Source organism: Carassius auratus, chromosome 47 (genome assembly GCF_003368295.1).
Source record: "Carassius auratus strain Wakin chromosome 47, ASM336829v1, whole genome shotgun sequence".
NCBI classification, from domain to species: domain Eukaryota; kingdom Metazoa; phylum Chordata; class Actinopteri; order Cypriniformes; family Cyprinidae; genus Carassius; species Carassius auratus.
The window spans coordinates 1441638-1458767 of record NC_039289.1 but is presented as its reverse complement, the minus strand read 5'-3'; the positions used below and the strand labels follow the sequence as shown (position 1 = coordinate 1458767).

The window sequence follows — 17130 nt, the reverse complement described above, 5'->3', positions numbered from 1 at the left end:
AAATATGGAAGCTGGAGAGATTCAGCTGAAGTTATATTCAAGCCTAGGATGTTTTTTGTAGCGTGCAATGAGGCATAACTGTTTGATAATGTGTCCAGGCCACATGTAAATTAAAGAGCCCAGGAGTACGTGAATGTGTGTGCCCAAGCGAATACAAAGGCGATGGAATCACGTGTTATGGAAACATGCTTATGGTAAGATTACGCATTTATGCGTTCATTTAATTGTGATGAATCAGCTATCAATAACAGAATTTTAAATTAACAATAAAAGATCAACACATAACTATAATACCTTATTCTTCAAGTTAAAAAAAAAAAAAAAAAACCATCTGAATTCAACATACTCTATATGGACACATTCACAATAGATTTTCTCCTAAAAATTGATTTCGATAAAAATGAGTATTTAAAATCGAAAACTTATTCATCTTTTTTTTATTCTCAGGAGCTAGATGGAAACTCAGAGTTTTATAATTTCAACCGCTTCCTTCAAGTAAGTTCATCTTTTCAATTATTCAATTTACAATAATGTTGTCGCAACATCATGTGAACATTTAAACAAGTATTACTCCGTTTGCAACAGCATGTGAATATATTACTATACAAGATTTGTGTGTTGATCTGCAGAGGCACAGGGTGATTGACAGCGACAGCAGAGTCACGGCTTTGGTTCCATCTATAGCTGCTTTCAGAAACCTCAGCGATTCGGAGTCGTCGATTTGGTTCGATTATTACATGCTTCCTCACCTTCTGCAGTAAGTGTTGGGATCGACATTGAGAACTGATTGCTGATGTTTGAAAAATGAAATAAATGCATTTTCCGTGTGCAATTTCTGTCTAGGGTTCATTTTTTAGATGGCATATACACCTCTGAAGACTTACAGAAGCTGGTTGGTAAAACAGTCCAGACCCTAGGAAAGACTAAATGGGAGGTCAAAAGCAACGGCAGGGTAGCTGTAACACAAAACTCACCACTTGAATTAGTTAACACCTTAAATTGGTCATCTTTAACCTCTGATGTGACCTGTTAACCCTCGTGTCCCCAGCAGCTTATGATCGGCAATGCTACCATCCTCGCTCCAGATCTCAAGGCGATAAATGGGTGCATTCACATCATTGACACGGTAATTTAATTGAACACACAGATTATTGCAACTAAAAAGTTAACTTTGTGTTATGAATTTGCAATAAATTAGAATGTTTATTGGAGTTGCATGAAAGGAGGGAACCAAGATATGTCTAAAGACCAGATTAACTGCATAGCAACACCCAGAATATCTTAGCAAAAAAATCGCAACACCCCAAATACACTTAGAACATAATACCTGCAATGCAACACCCTTGCAACAACAGAGCACACCCTAGCAGTAGCATAGCAATGCCTTAAACGCAGTTCGAGCACCTGAGCAAATGCATGGCAGCATCCTAGTAGCTATATAGCAATGCCCTTAAAATATACAGAACACCTTAGAAACTGCATTGCAATGATCTAGCAAATATCCAAAACCCTGTAGCAACAACATAGCAACACCCTAAACACTCTCAGACCAAACCTTTGGCAGCCTTTTGTGTTGCCAGTTATTTTCACCAAAAACACTGATGTCCGTTTGAACATTACAATCCCCTTGTTCTCTAAAATATATGAAACATTTCTGACAAATTTGCTTACAGGTTCTTCGACCTCCTCTATCTGATTTCCCTCCACCGCCTCCCAGTTTGACGACGCTCCTGAACGACACGCCAGATTTCAGCCTTTTCAGGCAGACAGCGCTGGTGTGTTTCGCCTAGGAATTTAATATTTGAATACTTAATATTTTCAAGAGTAACAGAATATCTTTCTACATAAGCATAGTTGTCTCTGTTTTTATTTTAGCTCTACAACTTGGAAAACAGGATCCCAACTAGAGATTACACCATTTTTATCCCAAATGACAGCGCCATACAGGAGTACCTGAAAAAAACGAACTCGACACAACTGGTGAGTAGAACTTTTAGAAATGATGCTAGAAACATCGCACTTGTAAAACGAATTGATGAAAGCGTCTCTTTTCAACAGAGCCAGGACATCGTGAAATATCACGTAATTGTAGGCGAGCAACTCTTTCCTGAACACTTGGGCAATGGACTTTTTAAAAACACGTTTTTGGGAAATGGCACTCAGATCATGTTTTTTGTGGACACTGATAATCAGGTATTGCACAACCAACAATAACTATTCTATATATCGTATTCTGTACAAGACTTAGATGAAATTAGTTGTGACTAACTAGTCTTAAACTCCAGACAATGGCTAATGACGTACCTATAGACGGACGCTTCATTGAGACGAGGCATGGCACAGTGTTCAGGATCCCACGTGTCTTAGATCTCCACAAGAACCACTGCAGTAAAGATGTGGTTTTAAAAGTTGCTGTAAGTTTCCATTACAATTTTTCAAGGTGAATCTTGAAGCGACGCAACAGACGATCTTAAGGAACATTTGATGTCTTTGCAGGGTCGCTGTGGAGATTGTACAGCTGAACCGAAATGCGCTTTAAATGAGAAACCTGTAAGATGATATAGTCCTTTTGATGTTTTACGTTTATGTGAACGGAATTTTATGATGTATCCCTCTCCTCGTTTCTTCAGCTACAACCAAAGTTCCCTCAAAATATGAAGTCAAATTGTATATACAGGACAAGAGTTGGAAAGAAGAGATTGAATGTGCCGGGTTGTCACATGGAATGTTTGAGAACAACTAAGGTACTTCATTTTCTCCTCTTCTTCAATGATTTTGGTATTTTTACTTCCATTTGTCAATGAAAATTCCAACGTTGGATCGGGTTGTATTCATTATATTCTTTCTTGATTTCAAACTGACACGGCTCTATCCACACCTTCAAAGCAAATCGAATGAAATCTTGTTAAACCGGTTGTTATTATTCAGGCGACTATAAACATGTTGATAGTTTAACTAACTGGCTGCTCAGGATATCCTTCAAACTGTTGCTCCATCTTGACAGTCGTTGATCTGAAAGACTATAGAATAAAAGTTTGTACGAATCACCAATCTTGTGGCAGCAGTAAGAATGCAAGCCATTCTTGCACTATAAACACTACAATCTGTGCAGCTACACTTCAGTTTACAAGCTGAATCAGATTAAAATCTCACAGTAAATGTATTCCTAGGACCATTCTTGCTGTCCGGGATACTTTGGGCATGATTGCTCCAAATGCCCTGGGACTGTGAATAACTGGTGCTCCAACAACGGTCAATGCAAGGATGGGCTTTATGGCAGTGGGGAGTGTCTCTGTAATGAGGGCTTCCACGGGACGGCCTGCGAGATGTGTGAACCTGGGAGATATGGAAAAGACTGCAAGTCCGGTAACATCAACAAGCAATTTTCTATTCTACTGTCGTTCTGTAGGCATTCTGTTGCAGCATTTTTCATCAAACCCTTGGCTTTTATTTGACAGAATGCCATTGTGAGCATGGCAAATGTTTGGACGGTATGGAGGGGAACGGGCAGTGCATTTGTTACAAAGGATGGAAGGGAGTGAACTGCTCTGTTGGTCAGTATTAAGGTCAACTTATTTTATGTCAGATAGCATGTTTCTCACTTTCATGCACTTGACATAATAAACGTTTCTCAATTTCAGCGGTAGTCAATGATGCCTGTGGTGGAGTTTGCGATGTCAATGCTAAGTAAGCATGGAAAACATAAATATAAGACACGTTTTTAAACACCTTGATCAGAGTTTATAATACAATATTTTTCCTCTAGTTGTATCTCAGGAGGTTCAGGAGCTCATCCAACTTGTTCCTGCATAGCTGGTTTTAAGGGTAACGGGACATTTTGCAAAGGTTTGTTTGTTGTTCTTTGCTAAGTTTGTTATCGAAGGTTTTTTCCCTCTCAGTGGAAGTGAAATCAATATTCACACTGTTTAGTTTCCCAATATCCTTGTTTTATTGTGAATGATTTGTCTTCCATAGAATTTGACCCATGTACCACAAATAATGGAGGATGTTCCATAAATGCAAACTGCACAAAAACATCGCCTGGTGAAAGGAGCTGCACATGTAAAGCTGGCTACATTGGTGATGGGGTTGTGTGTCTCGGTAAAAGTGTGATTCACTTACTTAAATTTTTTTAATGGTTAGCATGGACCAGTAGATTCATGGAATTTGTGTTATAAATTTGATGTTTAAATGATTTCTCAATGCGTCTGTGCAACATTTATGTAAATTTAGCACTCAAGTCAAATCAAGTCACCTTTATTTGTATAGCACTTTATACAGATTGTGTCAAAGCAGCTGACACAACAAAACAGTGTTAAACAGGAGAAATGTGTGCTGATAATGCCACAGGACAGTAGAAAACAGTCAGTTTATCAGTTAAAGCCAGTTCATTGTTCATTCAGTGATGTCATTGTCCAGCTCAGTTCAGTTCTCTTCCAATATTGTTTGTGCAGTCAAGTCAACAATGTTGCCAGAAATTGTGTCCCCATTTAATCAACCAAAGGCAACAGTAGCAAGGAACCAAAACTCCATTGGTGACAGAAATAGAGAAAAACGTTGGGAGAAATCAGGGTCGGTCGGGGGGCCAGTAGTGTATGGTTTAATTCCAGGATGCAATACACCTCAGATTGAAAAGGGTAGTCGTCTGCTTCTTGTGGTCTTGAGCCGATGAGGTCTGCTCAGGGATCTTCTTCTAGGGTTCATCTAGTTGACATGATCTCCGCTGACGTTCAGGGGTGTAGAGGTCGTCTCTAGGCACTGATCCACCATCTGGTCTGGATATGGACTGGATCTGGTTGGCTACGGTCATAGAGACTAATATTAGTGTAGATGCCATTCTTCTTACGATGTATTGAGTACATCAGGTGTTATGGGAAGTGTTCCTGGTTGCGGTTGACCTAATTAATGCAGCCTGACAATCCTTTAATGGATTTGAATTATAGAAATCTGATAGTATATTATGTGTATGCCAGGTTAAAGAGATGAGTCTTTAATCTAGATTTAAATTGACAAGAGTGTATCTGCCTCCTGAACAATGATAGGTAGATTGTTCCAGAGATTGGGCACTAAAATGGAAAAGGATCTGCTGCCCGCAGTTGATTTTTGATATTCTAGGTATTATCACATGTCCAGAGTTTTGAGATCAAAGTTTAAGTGAAGAACTATAATGCAATGAGAGCTCGCTCAAGTACAGAGATGATAAACTTTTCAGGGCTTTATAAGTAAGTAGCAAGATAGGGATCCAGTGCAGTGTTGACAGAACCGGGCTAATATGGTCATACTTCCTGGTTCTAGTAAGAACTGTAGCTGCTGCATTTTGGACCAGGTAGAGCATTGAAAATCTTAATTCCTCTCTTGTGGTGTTATGCAGTTGGTATTAGTCTGCTGTCTATGGTTTCTCTGATGTTAGTTTAGTATTATCATCAGCCTTGATTATGATTTTTTGTGCTATATGAAAATTGCTTAGGGTGTGCCTCAGGGCTATGTACTGCGCTCAATTATAATAAAAAAAAAAAAATTGCATTAAAGTTGTATAATTGTGTTTACACTACAGAAATGGATGCCTGTTTAGTGGACAATGGAGGATGTGACAGAAATGCTTTATGTATGAAAACTGGACCAAACAGGGTTTGTGTCATTTATTTTAGTTCATGCTTAACAGCAAATGTTAACATTATGAAATAAACATTAAGATGTTGAAAATTACATTTGTTCTAGGTTGCATGTGCATGCAAGCCTGGTTTTATTTCTCAAGGCCATAAATGTCTGGCAGTTAATCCTTGTCGGAAGGTAACAGAAATCACAATTAATTTTATGGCAAATATTTGTATTAAATCATCATCTGATATAAGGTATTTTTGTGTGCAAAATATGTTTATTTTATTTTATTACAGGATAATGGCGGCTGCAGTGTTAATGCTGTTTGCAGATACCTTGGGGATGGGGAACGTAATTGCACATGCTATTTCGGCTACAAAGGAGATGGTTTTAAGTGTGCAGGGACAGTTAGTAGAGTTAGTATCATTTAAGATTGATTTTAGGTTTATTAATAGTGATTGACAAAACATGAGAGACAACCACTACTTTTCAAACGAATCTTATAATTGTTCATGCAGGAGATTCTTCGTATGCCTGAGGCAGCATGGATGAGAAGAAATATTGGTGTAAGTGTTCATTTAAATTAGTGAGAGAATGTGCACATTTCGGGATGTATTCGAAATTTATTAACAAGAAAAATGTGTATGTTATAGGTAACAAGAGTCCGAGATCTGTACAGTAAAGGCCCTTTCACTGTATTTGTTCCTCATGCTGATTATGTGGCAAATGTCTCGGTATGCTGCACTGAATCACACAAAAGTATTTTAACATTATAAATATTATATCAGTTTTGATTGGATTGTTGAAAGTAGGCAATATGTAAAACATAAAAAGTTGTGTCTAATGTTTGCAAGTTTGCCAAGGCATTTTTCTCTTTGAGATTTCATAAACAATTGAATTGAGGAATTTCATGTTGATTTCATAACTTTTTCTATTGATGTGTAATTTCTTGTCATGACTATGCAGGTTGAAATGTGGACAAATACAAGTCGCAGTTCAGACCTGCTGCGGTACCACGTTGTCAGTTGTGAAGAACTGCGTGAATCAAACCTCAAATCTGTTAAAGAAGTGGTCACGAGTAGCGGATATAAATTACGCTTCAGTGTTAGAGATGTGAGTCCTTGATGTTTCAAGTGCATTTTATATTTTCAATATTGTATATTTATCTGAAACGGAGTCAGAAATTAAAGGGATATTTCACCTAAAAATGAAAATTCTGTTATCATTTATTCAACCTCAAGTCGTACCAAACTTCAGTTGCTTTCATTTATTGAGCTTGAAATAATGTTGGTAATCAAAGAGTTGACGGTAGCCTTTGAATTGCATATTATGGAAAAGATAATATGGAATTCAATGGCTACTGTTACGAACAATCTTCAGAATATCTTTTTTTGCGTTCAGCAGAAGAAAGAAACTCATGGTTTTGGGTGAACTATCCCTTTAGAGATGACTTAGGGCAAAAATGCCACCAAAATGGACAAAAATCCCTCCAAAATTCAAGATATTGGGGTGAAAACACAATTATTCCAATTTAGAGAAGAATGAAACATCATTAAACATACTGTAAAATGTCAGATGTGGCTTCTGTGCCATATTTGCAAGGTAAAGATGGCTGTTATTGATGTTGATATAAATGTTATTGGTAACCTATGGTATATAGGTATAAAGCCTATAGTATTCTGACTGATTAATTGAAGAAATATAATAATTTGACATATAAAAGACAACACAGATCCAATTGACCAATGACCTTTATCTGAAGTGTCTGCTTTTGTCTTTTAGGGTGTTGTGTACATCAATGGCAATACAAAGATCATCACCAGTGATGTTGAGTGCTTCGATGGAGTCATACATTTCATAGACAAGGTCCTGTTTCCATACGATCTAACGCGCAAGGCAGATGTCGCCACTGATGTATGTAACTCAACCAATGGTAATCAAGTTCAAAAAAGTAATATAAATGTCATTCCACAAAGTAAAACTCTATGTTGCAGTTGAACATTACCGCAGCTGCTGAACAATATGGCTTCAATATCTTCAGCAAGCTCCTACAGGTAATATTTAAGCTGTACGTTTAGCATTTTTGGATCATATGCATTTTTCTTTCAAACATCTTTCAAAAACGCTGTTTTCTTCATCTAAACAGGACGCAGAATTGATGCATGTGGTGCGACATCAACCCTTTTATCCATTCACCATGTTCTGGCCAACAGATGACGTTTTTAACAAACTCCCTGAGGACAGAAAGAAATGGCTGTACAGCGAAGACCATCGTGATAAGCTACAAGCCTACCTCAAAGCTCACATAGTCCGCGACCAGAGGGTACGAGAATCATTAATTAAATGAAAATCATTTAACTGAAATCAATGAAGTTATATATCAAAGTTACCATCTAATAGCATCACTAAAGGGTCACAAAATGGTTTGGTATTTTTCCAGGTAGTTGCGGTTGCTCTTACTGCTGAGAAAAAAATGGAAACATTGTTTGGATCAGAGCTCACCTTCAGTTGCAACAAAGATTTAATTGTAAGTATTTTGATGAAGAATAATGAGCTACAGGTCCTTATGAACTTCTTGCCTGTGAAATGTTAATGATTTATTCATTGTTTTTTATATTGTCGTCTATATAGATTTTTTTATTTAGTCATAGAAAAAAAAATATTAACACAACATTAAGCCTGTATGTGTGATGCAGTATAAAGGTATTCATAATGTGTGTTATAATGCATTATATCTTGTAACCAAAGGTAAAATGCATTATAATATTTGCAGATTCCTTGTTACATCTCTGTTTTAATGCATCATACATCTTTCTAAAGTTATGTTCAATGTATACACAAGTCTTGTATCATGTATTATAACTGTGGTTACAATTATTTGTGAGTCCATATGTGACCCAGGACCACAAAACCAGTCTTAAGTATAATTTTTTTTTTAAAATTGAGATTAATTCATCTTCTGAAAGCAAATTAAATTATCTTTCCATTGATGGTTTGTTAGGATCAGCCAGTATTTGGCCGAGATACTGCTATTTGAAAATTATGGAATCTGAGGGTGAAAAAAAATCTAGATACTGAGAAAATCACCAAGTTGTCCAAATGAAGTTCTTAGAAATTAATGTTACTAATCAAAAATTAAGTTTTAATATATTTACAGTTGGCAATTTACAAAATATCTTCATGGAACATGATCTTTACTTAATATCCTAAAGATTTTTGGCATAAACGAAAAATTAATAATTTTGACTCCAATATTTCCAGATGTTGTCTGTTTTGTTTTTTATATTATATTTGTTTTCAAAAGTGAAAAAGTTACGTTTTTTCCCCCAATATTTATCATATTTGAAAATTTATAAATATTAATAGATATTTGACTTGATAGGGATTTTCTTTTATTTAAAAATGTTTATTTTTTTTGTGAAGTGAAAATTCATTCATTTGCATTGTTTTATTCATTGGTGTTTTAGTGATGTATATTAAAGACATTTGATTGTAAAACTGCTCACCTCTTATTGACTGATTTTCAGGGCGACATCTTAATCAATGGAAACAATGGCAGAATCACAGTGCGGAACATGTTGTTTAATTCAGGAATCGCTCATGGGATTGATCAGCTTCTGGAGCCGCCGAGCATTGGCGCTCGCTGCGACGACTTCAAAAGCGTGGAGGTTAAGGTAAAAAAAAAAAACTTTGAGACTAAGATAATGTTAACGCTCGAAGAGATATAATAACATAACGAAATAATACTCAGAGATCGTCTAGTTATTGGTCAGTTCAGTTTAGTTCCACTGCTGCTGCGACAAACTTGTTTCAAAGTGATTTTAACATTAAAAGAAATGCGCTTTCCTAATGTTGTTCTACTGTTGTTTGTCATTAGGGACTCTGTGGCTCCTGCAGTTTGCTGCCCCGTTGTCCCCTCGGGTCAGAGGACACAGTGAGTGCAGTTGTGGTTCCATTCATTAACAAAACTTTAGTAGCCGGCACTTTATTCACTGTTTCTCATGTATTTTTTGTTTGGTTGGTTGGTCGGTTGGTTCTGTAGCATTAAAAAGCAGTTAACACTTTTTTATTTATTTTTTCTGTTGCATTAACAAAACTTATTTATGTTGCTTATACAAACATAGCATGCCTTGATCCAGACTGATTTCTCTTTTACAGAACAGAACTAGCATATGTAGACGGCCGTATTCACCTTACATGTACAGACGGCCCAGTTATTATGGGTTGTACTCGTATGGTTATGGATACAACTCATACAGAGATTGGCTTGGCTGTAATCGGATTTGCACGAGAATGACGTGGTCTGTTAAGTGCTGTAAAAACCACTTTGGAAGAGACTGTCAAGGTGAGAATTTAACACACAAAGAGCAAGAATTTGCTTGAACGTTACAGGAAAGATGCAGCCAACAGGTATTACACTGTTTACCTGTGGTTTAGTGTGTCCTGGTGGACTCGAGGCGCCCTGTGGAGAACATGGAGACTGCGATGACGACCACACCGGCACAGGGACGTGTAGATGTCACAAGGGTTTTAGAGGCACAGCCTGTGAGCTGTGTGAAAGCAATCACTTTGGGCCGAACTGCACAGGTAACCCGTTTCTAAACAGTCCAATTCCTGATCCATGGGTGTTGGTGAAGACGAAGTGAATGGGCAAATCAGTCAATGCAACTGTAGGAATAATTATCCAAATAGAGCATTATTCAAATAAAGGAAGCAGGTTCAAAATTAACAAAACTGCCAGTAAACATTAGCATAGGAAGTAGACAAAATCTAGATACTGGTTGGTACTATTTTGACTGCGATATGAAATGGTTAAATTTAGGCAATTTTGATCATTTGTGAATAGTTGGCACTGCTTCTGAGCTTTTACATTATTCTAACAAAATTTATTGAGGTTTATGCTTTAAACCTCAATAAATGGTCAGCCATTTTTGACTGAAAAATGTTACAATTTGGCTTTTTGAATTTTTTACTTCGTCGAGTGGATATAAACTTGGTAAAGGCAATAGCTGTATGAACACAATAAAAAATAATACATTTGAAAATAAGAAAAGGTTAAATCGTCCAAAAAAAAATCTCACACCTGTAACTCTCAAAAATGGCCACATTGAAATGAATGAGAAGTGAATTTTTGGTCTTGTGGCCACTTTTGGTACTGCACTCAAACAAATATCTTACTAAAAAGATTTTTTAGATAACTTCACATTTCTAACACTACTTGTTTACAGTAGATTCTTGCCTTTGATTTTCACACAGTTTTAGAGTTAAATACATTTTGGAAAATATATATTTCATATCCAATCTAAAAATATTATTTTGTGCATTTTTCATAGTAGAATCTTTAAACATTTTTGTGGTTTTCACTTTTTAACTTAAGTTGGAAATTAGTTTTCAGATTTATGCTAAAAAAAAATTGTTAACTTTTAATGAATGGATCATAATTATTCCAAATATAATTTTTTAACCATAAAATTCCCCCAAAATACAACATATTAAAAATGAAAATAATCAAATAAAATATTGTGTTTTTATTTGAAAAGAAATTTCATTTTTGACCACCGCACAAGCAAAACTAGAGGGGCTAAAAAATTTAAAAAGCCAAATGATAAGAAAAATAACTTTAAGATACATTCACTGAAAGCAGTTTGTAGATTGTTTTGTTTAAAGGATGTTTAGATGTAGACAAAATACTTGTAGATGAAATAAGATTTTTTTTTGCTGTGTAAACAAAAAAAAGTATTTTTTTAAAGTGAGTAATATTAATAAATAAGGAATAAATTTATATAATATATAAATATGTATGGGCAGCACATTTTCTCATTCATCCAGGCACTGTAAGATGAGACTAAAATGACATTTCATTTATTGTCTGATCAGTATTAATGTTTAGCTTGAAATGTTATTGTATTAGTTTTATTCAACATTGTGCTGACTATAATGAACAGTTTATCCATCTTTTCTTACAGCATGTAACTGCACCAGCAAAGGCACGTGTGACAGCGGCCAGGACAGTGATGGCAGCTGTTTCTGTCAAGAGGGGTGGACGGGGAAATACTGCGAATCCAAAATCGGTAAGAGCAAGCTTCACATGGAAAACTCTATCAAATGTACTGGATCGGTCAAAGATATGTGTAGTGTTGTAGAAAACCATAGAAAACATTTCCGCCTTTTTCAACGGTGAAAACACTACCTTTGCCTGTTATTTGACAGAAGTCAAGCCGATCTGCTCTCCTGCATGTGATATCAATGCAGTTTGTCTCCCTGCAAACCAATGCGAGTGTGTGCCGCCCTATGGAGGAAATGGCATCAACTGCACAGGTGGGTTATGAATCACATCTATTGTATTAGACTTACTGATTGTAAGGTGTTTGTCCCGGATTCAAATAGCCTATTGTTACTTTTATTCATATAAAAGAAGAGAGAGCTCTGGTTCGAACTCAAGATGTTAATTGAGAACTGCTTGAGATCTGAAACTTGTGGCCTTGGCTCCAACATACTGTAGATTTAACAGCTTATGTCATGGAACCCTATGGCATGTTATCCATGCTGTTGAATCCGTTCATTGGATAAAATGATTGTACTATAATTTACTTTGATGTAATTTTATGGTACTAGATCTGATAATTCAATTTCTACCTTAAACTGTCATAAATCTTCAATGCTTCGGAGCACAGTTAAGTTTAGTCTCTTTGAAATAAGACACATAGAAAATAATTGCTGCAGTGAAATTCTTTAATTTAATTTAAACAAGTTAAATACGTTAATGTATATTATGAATAAATGTCCAAAAATACGATCTTAAATTTTAATATAAAAAAATACATTTTCCAAAATATGTTTAACTCTACTACAGCAAGAAACTCAAAGCCATAAATCTAAACAAGTTGTGTTCCAAATTTGAGGTTGATATAAAAAAAAAAGAGCTTTCAGAAAGATTTTGTTTGGGCGCAGTACCAAACGTTTCCACCAGGTGAAATTCCCTTCCATTAATTTCCAGTGAGACCATTTTCAGGACCATCATCAGAACCTTTTCAGTTTTCAAAAATTTTTACCAAGTTTTGTACAATTTCACTGAAGTAGAAATACCTTTAAAAAAAAAAAAAAAACTAAAAAGGTTATCGAATTCAAATTTTTGAAAAACGACCGAAGAGCACCGTAAACTCCTTTAAGATATTAAGTATTTTTTTCAGAAAAAATTATCAAATTGAAGTCTTTTTTCCTTCGCAGGTAAATGTATCTTGATTCAAGCATTCTTACATGTTTGTAATAAAAACATGACAAAAATACTAAGGACAAAAATCCATAATAATTCAGAATAGTCTTATTATGAATGCTTTAAATGGATAAAATAAATTTTGATTATGAAATGTCTGTTTTTCTAGCTCCGGATCTTTGCAGTGAATATAACGGAGGCTGCCATGAGGCAGCAGACTGTTCGCAGACTGGTGTCAATGTTACCTGTTCCTGTCAGACGGGATACTCTGGAGATGGACATGTCTGCTCGCCCATCAACCGATGTGTAGAGGAGGCGAACGGTGGTTGCAGCGATTTCGCAGAATGCATTTTCACTGGACCTGTATGTGGAACTTCTGTTTTTTGTCTTTGTAATCGGACAAGAGTTTTGGATAAACCAAATGTGTTCCATTTACCTTGTGGCAGAATGAGAGGCGCTGTGAATGTCTCGAGGGATATGTGGGAAACGGAATCCAGTGTTTGGAGAAAGTGGTGCCCCCTGTTGACCGCTGCCTGGAGGACAACGGCGGCTGCGACCCCAAAGCCACATGCAAAGATCTTCATTTCCACAGTACGACTTCACAATGATTGAATCGACAGCAACATAATATTTTGAGTACTCAAACATAAAGGCTTTTTTTTTTACGTGTCAGTAAAAACGGCGGGTGTTTTCCATCTGCGCTCATCTGAGGGGAAGTATAAACTGAACTTCAGCCAAGCACAGGAAGCTTGCGAGGCCGAGGGAGCCACTCTTGCTTCATTCAAGCAGCTCTCTGACGCCCAACAGGTGACTTTTGAGCTCTACTTTAGCTGCTCACATCTTGTATTTACACGGAATAAATTCACAAAAAAAAACAAAAATAATAAAATCTTACGTTGATTTTTCACTAGTCAGTTTTTCTAGTATAAATCCAGTTAGAAAAATTCAACAAAGCTTTTTTCCCCAAACATTTGTTAAAAGAATCCTAAAAAATATTATCACAATACCCACAGAAAAATCTAAATTAATAAAATATTTTTTTCTTGAGCAGCAAATCAGCATAAGAGAATGATATCTAAAGGATCATGTGACACCGAAGACTGGAGTAATGGCTGGTTAATTTACATTATAAAATAAAGCTTTTTTTATTGTTCCAGTTGGGAATGCATCTATGTGTGGTAGGATGGATGGACGGTAAGAAAGCTGGCTATCCGATCCGGTTTCCTTCAGCTAAATGCGGCGATAATCATGTTGGTATTGTGCTGTACAAAGAGCCAGTCAATGCCAGTTGGTCATATGATGCGTACTGCTACCGGATTAATGGTATGACGGTCAAGAAATTCTATTGAATTTGAAATTTTACTGTACCTGAACAGCCTTGATGTAAAAATGCCATTTTTCTCTTACACAGAGGTATCTTGTGAATGTAAACCTGGATACGTTGGAAGCGGGGAATTCTGTAATGGAGACCTGGCCTCAGTTGTTGCCACCACTTTCAACTTTTCTGTGTTTTACACAGTGAGTAGCCATGTCATGTTGTTTCCTTCCAAAAATAATGCCACTTCCTTGCAGGATGTTGACATCAAGGAACTTGATTTGTAGTTAAAGGCAAAAAACTAACCGGATGGAAAGAGAGGAGACAGGAAAAAAGTTAAAATGACCAATTACAACATATTCCCAAAAACATTTTTTGTTTTAATCGAATTAAAGAAAGGAAGAAAAAACAAAGCAATGAAAATCAACTAAAGTTAAATCAATATAAATTGATGTTTTTATATAATTTCACAAAAAGTAATGTTTAAAAGAGGAACATCCATGTGATTTCATAAAAATGGAGTGATGCATTTCCTGTTGGATTCCTCCCACAGACTTTACTGAAGTATGCAGAAGATAGCGAGGAGGGCAAGAACCTGCTGAAGTCCCTGTCCGACAAATCATTGAACATCACACTTTTTGTACCTCATAACGACGGTTTCTCTGCAAACAAGGTGATTATCAATACAAGCCAAAATGAATTCTCATATAAACATTTAGAGGAAGAAAACTAACAAAGAGAGTAGGAACCAGTTGGACACACTCTTTCTCTGCTGGCCTTGAGTTTGCAGTTTATTTCCTTTATCAGACCTTATCATGGAGGGATTTGCTGTATCATATATCCAGCATCAATAGTCTGCACTACTTTGAAGACCTGAAGCACAACACTGTGATCCCGTCCCGTCTGGGCTCTGATCTAGTTGTGACGATTCCGTCCAATTCCACCGGTCAGGCTGAGGTAAGCAAACCCCAACAGCTTCACACCGCTCAGGCCACATTTCTTGTACATTGTCAAGCAAACTGTCTATTTCATTGGTTTCACAGGACTCTCAACCCCAAAAACTGGTGAATAAGAAGGTCATATTGGCCTGGAACATTCCAGCAATCAATGGTCTGATCCACGTCATTGATGGGCCTTTCAGAGCTCCTCCTCTTCCAGTAAGTGGATGCTTTTGTAGTAGTACAGTGAAGAATATTGGAGAACCACTCAATGGATGTACAAGCAGAATTTCTTAGAAAATTTCATGGGGAGTTGCATTAACACCAATGAATTATAGCAGCAGTTTTCAGATAGAAAGCACACTCCCATGCCTTCTGTTGAGCAGTGACTACATTGAAAAGAATTTTTGCTCAACTATGACTCACTGGACTAGATAAAGCAAGTCAACATCCTGTTTGACTAACATGAATGTCCAATCCAGTCTTTTCAAAGCAGAAGCCATAGACAGCCACGCTTTGCCAAAATCTGGACCTAGAATTGGACCAAATTTTTTTTAAGTCATCAATGGTGTTCTCTAATTTTTAGGTGCCGCCAATTCTTCCAATCTCGCAGTCCAGCAGTGTCGCAGTCACGACTGTGCTGATTGTCTTCGCAATTGTTGCCATTGTCGCAGGGCTCGCATACTATGTCCTCAAGCACAAGAACGACGCCTTTCGTTTCCAGTATTTTAAGGTATGTTCATGTAATGGAGCTTCCGATATTTGTTGACTAAACAAAGAATCTATCTATATATCTGTCTATCTATCTATCAATCACAAAACCTTCATTTTCCATTTACAAAGTCTTTATCGTCTTTATAATGCAACTTTATATTTCAAACGCAGAAACCTTAATAACGTTTAATTTGTGATGCATAAAAATCCACTTTCAAAGATTAATCAATGTCTTATGCCTCATTGAACAGAATGATGATGAAGATGGTGCTTCCACAAAAGGTGGTGGAAACCCTGCTTTAGTATCCATCCCAAACCCTTTATACAGCGGCTACAGGGCGTTTACAGAGCCATTTGGGGTAAAAACGTCCTTCTGTGTGATTGTAATGTTAACTACATGCATTTCTACGTACAGTTGTCCTAACTGATATTTCTGTATTTCAGGATTCAGCTGCTACAGACACATCCAACCTCATGGACTAGCACAGACAGCAGTGCCGAACTCCTCTTCCTTTCATTACCAGCAGTCAGCTGGAGAGCCTGGCTGGAGGAGGTGGCCTCAACACATTTGAATATGGTTAAACCTAAAAATAAAAGACTTTAATGCCCTAATTATGTCAACATCAGCCTACCATAGTACCTTCAGTTCAATAAAAACATATCCTAAAAAACATTGGGTGCATTTGTTAGTTTACCTGTTGTTTTCGAAAGGGTTTTCTTCTTGGCCAATCCGAAAGGAAATCTGCTGTCCAGGGACTAAAACCTTGGGTCTAATTAATGTCTCCAGCTGCAATGCATAATCCCAAAGGTCTCGTCGAAATAATAGAAGGGTATTTTTGTCTTATTTGATATTAAAGACGACTGAAGCTTAAGGCAAGCGGGAGACATGTGAAAACGACCACCTGTTCATACTCCTTGACAGGAAAACAACACTGTTGATTTTTAATTACTATGGACTGGAAAAGGCAAAGCCGATCAAATAAGAAAAATTTATGGAATTTCAGGTCTTTTTATGAAAAATATTTTCTGCTCAAATGAATTTTTTTCTTCATGTTTTAACTAAGGTAGGCGCACATTCAAGGCTCTAGCTCTGCGTAAATTAAAATTACATTTACACGTTTGACAATCGCTTGAAAGACAAGAAAAATCACAAATGAATATTTATATGAATTCAGAAAGCAGACCAATCATGATCAATGGTTTGATTATGAATTCCAAACACATCAGTGAATGAGAGATTTTAAAATGTTAGTATTCATTTCTCTTTAAGTATAACAGTTACAAAAAAACAGAAACCGATAAAAACAAACTACAATGGAAATACTTACAGAAATGTGTACTGTATGTTAAGC

General features: G+C 36.5%; 1 protein-coding gene across 2 annotated transcripts in view; it reads left to right on the top strand.

Annotated features, from left to right (window-relative positions):
* The window catches only part of LOC113064704 (stabilin-1-like), a 32772-nt gene extending 16321 nt beyond the window's left edge, over positions 1-16451 (top strand). Inside the window, exons 27-69 of one of the 2 annotated variants that reach the window (XM_026235585.1) lie at positions 99-194; positions 448-495; positions 630-757; positions 844-952; positions 1052-1126; positions 1674-1775; positions 1876-1980; positions 2059-2193; positions 2286-2414; positions 2497-2550; positions 2631-2744; positions 3171-3366; positions 3459-3554; positions 3642-3687; positions 3767-3846; positions 3976-4101; positions 5555-5628; positions 5719-5790; positions 5895-6014; positions 6117-6164; positions 6252-6332; positions 6565-6711; positions 7381-7512; positions 7593-7652; positions 7745-7921; positions 8039-8125; positions 9126-9272; positions 9476-9532; positions 9757-9943; positions 10036-10185; positions 11565-11669; positions 11809-11916; positions 12981-13174; positions 13258-13402; positions 13485-13618; positions 13969-14134; positions 14223-14329; positions 14680-14799; positions 14934-15083; positions 15170-15283; positions 15651-15797; positions 16030-16137; positions 16223-16451. In XM_026235585.1, the coding sequence (XP_026091370.1) occupies positions 99-194; positions 448-495; positions 630-757; positions 844-952; positions 1052-1126; positions 1674-1775; positions 1876-1980; positions 2059-2193; positions 2286-2414; positions 2497-2550; positions 2631-2744; positions 3171-3366; positions 3459-3554; positions 3642-3687; positions 3767-3846; positions 3976-4101; positions 5555-5628; positions 5719-5790; positions 5895-6014; positions 6117-6164; positions 6252-6332; positions 6565-6711; positions 7381-7512; positions 7593-7652; positions 7745-7921; positions 8039-8125; positions 9126-9272; positions 9476-9532; positions 9757-9943; positions 10036-10185; positions 11565-11669; positions 11809-11916; positions 12981-13174; positions 13258-13402; positions 13485-13618; positions 13969-14134; positions 14223-14329; positions 14680-14799; positions 14934-15083; positions 15170-15283; positions 15651-15797; positions 16030-16137; positions 16223-16261 (4815 nt within the window). In that variant the 3' untranslated portion in view covers positions 16262-16451. Of the gene's footprint in view, positions 1-98; positions 195-447; positions 496-629; positions 758-843; positions 953-1048; positions 1127-1673; positions 1776-1875; positions 1981-2058; positions 2194-2285; positions 2415-2496; positions 2551-2630; positions 2745-3170; positions 3367-3458; positions 3555-3641; positions 3688-3766; positions 3847-3975; positions 4102-5554; positions 5629-5718; positions 5791-5894; positions 6015-6116; positions 6165-6251; positions 6333-6564; positions 6712-7380; positions 7513-7592; positions 7653-7744; positions 7922-8038; positions 8126-9125; positions 9273-9475; positions 9533-9756; positions 9944-10035; positions 10186-11564; positions 11670-11808; positions 11917-12980; positions 13175-13257; positions 13403-13484; positions 13619-13968; positions 14135-14222; positions 14330-14679; positions 14800-14933; positions 15084-15169; positions 15284-15650; positions 15798-16029; positions 16138-16222 lie in introns of both variants that reach the window. The other variant, XM_026235584.1, reaches the window with a different exon arrangement.
* The last annotated feature ends 679 nt before the right edge of the window (positions 16452-17130 follow it).